We start from the raw sequence: 7,021 nt of genomic DNA, 5'->3' as shown, positions 1-7,021 counted from the left end.
GTGAGGGTGTGAGGGTTGGAGGGTGAGGGTGTGAGGGTGAGGGTGAGGGTGTGGGTGTGGGGGTCAGACTGGTCACGTTGGTGGTGCTGGGCCCAGTGCAGAGGGCTGTCTGTCCTGTCTGTTCTGTTCTGGGTAGTGGGTGTTGCTGAGCCAGCTCAGTGTTGACTGTTCACTGTGTTATCCCCTCGCCTTTCAATCACTGCACCTTGTTTCTTCAGAAACATGTCACTGAAATTCCTGAGCCGAGCTGTTAATTATTCTCCCCAGGTTTCCTTACCCATGTTTAACCTGAAGCCAAGAGACTTCACGGGGTATGGAGTCAACATTGAGGACTCCCAGAGCAACTCCATCCCAACTAGATCGCACTGTGTCACCCCCTCTGCTAGGTCTGTCCTGCCAGTGGGACAGGGAATATCCCGGGATGGTGATGGTGGGGTCTGGGACATTGTCTGTAAGGTATAATTCTGTGAGTATGACTGTGTCAGGCTGTTGCTTGACTTGTTTGTGAGACAGCTCTCCCAATGTTGGCACTCGCCCCAAGCTGTCAGTGAGGAGGAGTGTGCAGGGCTGGCAGGATCAGGCAGGGTCTAGATTAGAGTGGTGCTGGAAAAGCACAGCAGGTCAGGCAGCATCCGAGGAGCAGGAAAATCGACGTTTCAGGCAAAAGCCCTTCATCAGGAATAGAGGATCAAACAGACAGTTTCACTCCCACGCTGGGATTTGCATTTCGCTCCCTTCCTGAGGCAGTTTAGTGCAGCTGAGAATCTCACGTGGCCATTTCAGAGGCAAGAGTGGTGCTGGAAAAGCACAGCAGATCAGGCAGCATCCGAGGAGCAGGAAAATCAACGTCAGGATTCCTGATGAAGGGCTCCTGCCCGAAACGTCGATTTTCCTGCTCCTCGGATGCTGCCTGACCTGCTGTGCTTTTCCAGCACCACTCTAATCTTGACTCCAGCATCTGCAGTCCTCACTTTCACCCATTTCAGAGGGCAGCTCAGGGTCAACCAGGCTGTGGGCCTGGAGTCACATGGAAGCCTAACAAGGTATGATGCCTTTCCAGGGTAATGAAAGACAGTGTCCCACCACAGCAGTGGTGGGATTTGAACACGTCTCCAGTTTTAGGCATGTGTATGAGTGGCTCAGTTACATTAGCAGCACACTGCAGTCTCCTCAGACCAACAACCACCTGAAGGGAACCCGGGTCACTCAGTGAGAGGATTCAAGGAGGAGTCCAGAGTGTTTATTTATTTATTTATTCACAAAAATGGTGGTATTCCCAAATTTGGGTGCAACAGGATGTCAAGGAGTGACCAAAGTTGGATAAGGTGGAGAAAGAATCTTCAGAGGCTCAGGAGCATTAGGGAACGAGTCCGATCTAGAAGACGCGGGAAAATGTGAGGGTGTCCACTTTGACACGAAGAATCAAACAAACAGCAAATGATTTAATTGGAGAGGGAATGCAGAATGCTGTGTGGAAAGGAACCTGGGTGTCCCTGAGCAGGTACTGAGGAAGCTAAATATTCACGTTATTGCAAAGGGAATGGTGCGTAAACAGAGGGATATCTTGCTGCAGTTGTACTGGTGTCAGGGTGGCAGTATTCCTGATGGACTGCACACAGGTTTGGTCACTGTATTTAACGAGGGATGGACTTGCATTGGACACAATTCGGGACAGGTTGACCAGGATCCCTCTGGGATGAGGGTCAGGCTTGTATCAGCTGTGCACAAACCCAGCAGAGTTGAGAAGACTGAGAGGTAACCTCAGTGAAACCTACCAAATCCTGATGGGACTGGGGAAGGTGGATGCGGAGAGGCGAAAGTGAGGACTGCAGATGCTGGAGCTGAGAGTTGGGAGAGTGGTGCTGGAAAAGCACAGCAGGTCAGGCAGCATCCGGGGAGCAGGAGAATCGATGGTTCGGGCAAAAGCCCTTCATCAGGAAACAGAATGGGATGCAATTTCAAATAGAATTCCTAAAGATGGGGATGAGCAGGAATTTATTTTCCAATAATCTTTGTGATTCTCTTCCCCAGGAACAGTGGAGCCTCAAGGCTGTGTTATCCTGAGGGTATGGGGTTTCAGGACAGAGGGACAAGTTCCCACTGAATGAGGGAGCCAGTATGAGGGGCTGAATAACCAATCCTCACTCTGATTTAAGGTGTTCTGAGGTACCTACATCACCCAGCATGGTTTGTACACTATCTCCGTTCTCTAGGCATTGTGTTACCAGACTAAAGGGACTTCTCTCTCATTGGAGAGAAGGGACTTGTGGTGATTTAACCTGAAGGCCACCAGATCTCAGGCAAGGGAAGAGATTGTGAAGAAGAGTCCTTCATGGAAGCCTCAACCGCAGCGATGAGAATTGAACCCACGCTGTTGGTGTCACACTGCTCTGTAAACCAACAATCCAGCCAACTGAGCTATGTGTGTACTGCATAGCCTCTCTTCTCACTGTGTATGCACTGTCAACATGTACATGTACTGCATGTACACACTCCAACACTGCATGTACATCATTCAGAGCTGTTTCTACAGTGTCTGTACTGTAGCTCCATGCTCCAACACTGGTATAGAATCTATACACTGTATATACACTGTCTACATTACATATATACACTCCAATATCGCAAATTCACAGAGATAAAAATAGATCATAGATTACAGTGGTACACCAGATACAAACTGATTTTGAATGTATTCTATAGATAGTGATACACTGGGTAAAACGGGAAAGTTAATACATGATTAGAGAATGAGAACTGTGCAGCGCCTGTAACCACAGTAACACAGTAATAACAGGGTTTGGGAGTGTCTGACCATCCAGAAATAAATATATCACATTGTTCTGTGTAACCACAGCAGCCCCACATTTGCCAATCCACTTCCTAACCATCCTAACACGATTAAACATTCACTTCAAATCATCACAGTCTGAGTCCTACTCTAAACAGGTGTGTGGATTGATAACTTTCTGAGAAATCACGGACAGTGTTTGTCTCTGAGCTTGTCCTTTGAGACTGGCTTGGCATAGATAATTAATAATCGGTCAGATCTGTCCGGGTCACTGTGAGATCATCAGTGAGGGTTTACCAGGGAGCAAAAGCAATGATCCCTACCACCTGGTCACTTTGTTACAGATTCACACTGGTTGGATTTCACCCTCAGACAGTCGCAGTACTATTGAACTATTGGGGCTTTCTCCACTGCGGCTTGTTCTTTATCTGATTAAATATCTTTCTTTTCTCATCCCGTTCTCCTTTTTCCTCTCAGCTCCCTCCCACACTCTCTTCCATCCCACTTTCTCTCTCGCCTTATGTCCTACTCACCCTCTCTTGTTCTTCTGTATCAGCCTCTCGAATCCCTCTCACATCTCTTTCCCTAAACATTTACTGTTTATTCACAGGGTTCTTTCCTGTTCTTCGCTTTACCCTCTCCCTCTCCCTCTCTCTCTCTCTCTCTCTCCCTCTCACCTTCTTCATTCCAGCTCCTGCTCTCCTTGACTCTCGGCTGTAACTATCCCTTTCCGTTTATGAAGTTTTAAAATAAACACTGACCAATCCAGTCAGAGGAATTTTCAACAGCCTTCCATTCTTTTCCTCTCTCACACACACACACACACACACACACACACACTCACACACACACACACACACACACACACTCACACACACACACACAGATAAGCTGAGGCTCCTTCAAAAAGACAGAAATATAATTCAAATTCACAGTCTAAGGATGTGCAGGTTAGTGTGGATTAGCCGTGCTAAATTACCCCACAGTGTTCAGGGATGTGCAGGTTAGTGTGGATTAGCCGTGCTAAATGACCCTGTAGTGTTAAGGGATGTGCAGGTTAGTGTGGATTAGCCATGTTAAATGACCCTGTAGTGTTCAGGGGTGTGCAGGTTAGTGTGGATTAGCCGTGCTAAATTACCCCACAGTGTTCAGAGGTGTGCAGGTTAGTGTGGATTAGCCGTGTTAAATGACCCTGTAGTGTTCAGGGGTGTGCAGGTTAGTGTGGATTAGCCATGCTAAATGACCGTGTAGTGTTCAGGGATGTGCAGGTTAGTGTGGATTAGCCGTGCTAAATGACCCTGTAGTGTTCAGGGGTGTGCACATTAGTGTGGATTAGCCATGCTAAATTACCCCACAGTGTTCAGGGATGTGCAGGTTCGGGTGGATTGACCATGCTTAAATCACCCCACAGTGTTCAGGATATGTAGGTTAGGGTGGATTGGCCATGCTAAATTACCCCACAGTGTTCAGGGATGTGTAGGTTAGGGTGGATTGGCCATGCTAAACTACCCCACAGTGTTCAGGGATGTGTAGGTTAGGGTGGATTGGCCATGCAAAATTACCCCACAGTATTCAGGGATGTGTAGGTTAGGGTGGATTGGCCATGCAAAATTACCCTGTAGTGTTCAGGGATGTGTAGGTTAGGGTGGATTGGCCATGCTAAATTACCCTGTAGTGTTCAGGGATGTGTAGGTTAGGGTGGATTGGCCATGCTAAATTACCCCACAGTATTCAGGGATATGTAGGTTAGGGTGGATTGGCCATGCTAAATTACCCTGTAGTGTTCAGGGATATGTTGGTTAGGGTGGATTGGCCATGCAAAACTACCCCACAGTGTTCAAGGATATGTAGGTTAGGGTGGATTGGCCATGCAAAATTATCCCATAGTGTTCAGGGATATGTCGGTTAGAGTGGAATGGACGTGCTAAATGACCCTGTAGTGTTCAGGGATGTGCAGGTTAGGGTGGATTGGCCATGCTAAATTACCCTGTAGTGATCAGGGATATGTTGGTTAGGGTGGATTGGCCATGCTAAATTACTCCACAGTGTTCAGGGATATGTAGGTTAGGGTGGATTGGCCATACTAAATTACCCTGTAGTGTTCAGGGATGTGCCGGTTAGGATGGATTGACCTTGGGAAATAGAGTTATAGGAAAAGGGTCAGGGGATGGGTCTGGGTGGGATGCTATCCAGAGGGTTGGGCCGAATGGCCTGTTTCCACACTGTGGGGAATCTAAGGAAGTTTACGTTATTTTATGCCAAGAAATTTGTCCACTTTCTGAAATGACTTGAAAAACATGTACTACTGAAAATGTTTAGATCTGGTGAAAAATATTTGATGATTACTGCTGAGTCAATGGTATTAATGAATGCTGATAAATTAAATAAGTTTCACACCCCTGGAACTGTGGGAATTACTGCTGAGAGTTGGATTTATTGAGATGAAGAGAGATGTTTCACCCAGAGAGCAGGGGCCTGTAGAATTCGTTGCCCCAGAGAGTGGCTGGGGCCAAAACACTGACTGTTTACAAGAAGGTGTTGAATATACGTCTTGGGACGAAAGAAACCAAAGGATATGGGGACAAAGCAGGAAGCAGGGGACTGAGCTGGGTGATCAGCCATGATCATATTGAATGGTAGAGCAGGTTTGAAGGGCTGAATGGCCTCCTCCTGCTCCTCGTTTCTATGTACCTATGAGGATAGTAGTCCCTGCACTAAGTGTTTTGATGGCTGTCTTCAGGAATGACCAAATTTTCCCTCCTCCCGCCTTCCAGCAGCTAACCTGCTGTCCATCATCCATGCTCCCAATTGCCCCCAGATTGGGGCAAATAGAGCCAACCAGCCTCACTCCTCCTGGTTGGACCATTGCAAGGTCAGGGAAGTTTACTCACTCACTGGGGTAGCAGGTAAACAAGGAATGGTTGTTTGAGACCCTTAAGTGGGTGTTAATTGGCCAATTTTGGGCTTTAACTGGTGGTGGATCAAGAAACTTGGCCAAGCCTTATTGTGGCGCAGGGGTAGTGTCCCTGCCCTGGGCCAAGGAGTCCTGGGTTCAAGTTCCACCTGTTCTGGAGGTGTGTAATAGCATCTCTGATCAGGTTGATTAGAAAAATACATTTGTTATATAAACTAAGCCATTGAATCTTCCCCAGAGCAGAAAGACAGCAGTATCTGGAGGGGGTGGGGATTGTGGGTCAAGATTAGAGTGGTGCTGGAAAAGCACAGCAGGTCAGGCAGCATCCGAGGAGTGCTAAGCCCCCTGATTATTTACCACCTTTCCTGAGGGAGACTCCCAGCCACCACCCCCATTAGCCAGGTCTCTGCAGGAAAGGTATAGTTGAGCAGTTTGTATTTAATGAATGTTTAATTTTTGTTCAGTTCTGTATTGCAGTGATGAGATTGTTCAGGTCCTGGGTTTTGAAGGATCTGTGTGATGAGACTGCGCAGCGATGAAAGTGATTTTGTTAAAACCCAAAACAAAGGTGGATTTACTCTTGGGTGGGCAATGTGTGACAATGACAAATCCGCTGGACAGACAGGAAGTGCTTGCAGATGTAAAATTTGTAAGGAACAATATGTTACACTCGATAATAATTTAGCTCACACTTAACTCATGCCCAAAATCTTGATCCATTTAGTTAACCCAACACAGAGAGCCAGTAAACGACTGGTGTGTTATAATCTGAAAGATGACACAGGTGTGGCTCTCCCTGTGGGTCAGGGTGCTGGGATAAGGAGAGCCTTTGGGGTGGGTGAAGGCTAACTCTTGTGGCTGGATATAAACTGTTGCGTGATCATGAGAGTGTTTAGATATGTTCTCTTATTCTGTTCCCCCCACTCAACCCCCCCCCTCCCCCCCCCTTCCCTCCCCCTAATCAGCATAAATACCACTGTTTCCTGGCTGCTATCAATTCTGAAGGAGGGTCAAACGACTCAAACTATTAACTGAGCTTCTCTCTCCACAGATGCTACCAGATCTGCTGAGTTTTTCCAGCACTTCCTGTTTCTGTTTCAGATTTCCAGCTTCTTTGTTTGACTGTCAGGCAGGCTTCAGGTTGTCAGAGAATCGGGGAGGGTCTGAGAAATACCCATAATTGGGGAGATGGCTGGGGGGCAGACCTCAATCTGTTCCATTTGGAATCAGCAGCATTGTTTCCCTCTCTAAAGCCTGTGCAAACAGCCAGTTTACGGACTGTTGATGGTGACCCTCATTGCTGCCTGAGAAGCTGC

The 7,021-nt window shown here is 47.3% G+C and overlaps 1 protein-coding gene across 1 annotated transcript in view; it reads left to right on the top strand.

Moving 5' to 3' along the window:
* Positions 1-6,225, top strand: part of LOC122553150 (protein-tyrosine kinase 2-beta-like) — a 40,800-nt gene extending 34,575 nt beyond the window's left edge. Inside the window, exon 9 of the mRNA XM_043696739.1 lies at positions 6,170-6,225. Coding sequence (XP_043552674.1) covers positions 6,170-6,225 — 56 coding nt within the window. The remainder of the gene's footprint in view (positions 1-6,169) is intronic.
* The last annotated feature ends 796 nt before the right edge of the window (positions 6,226-7,021 follow it).

Source organism: Chiloscyllium plagiosum, chromosome 9 (genome assembly GCF_004010195.1).
Source record: "Chiloscyllium plagiosum isolate BGI_BamShark_2017 chromosome 9, ASM401019v2, whole genome shotgun sequence".
Lineage (NCBI taxonomy): Eukaryota > Metazoa > Chordata > Chondrichthyes > Orectolobiformes > Hemiscylliidae > Chiloscyllium > Chiloscyllium plagiosum.
Note: the sequence above shows the minus strand (reverse complement) of the source record. Positions and strands in the feature narration are given on the sequence as shown.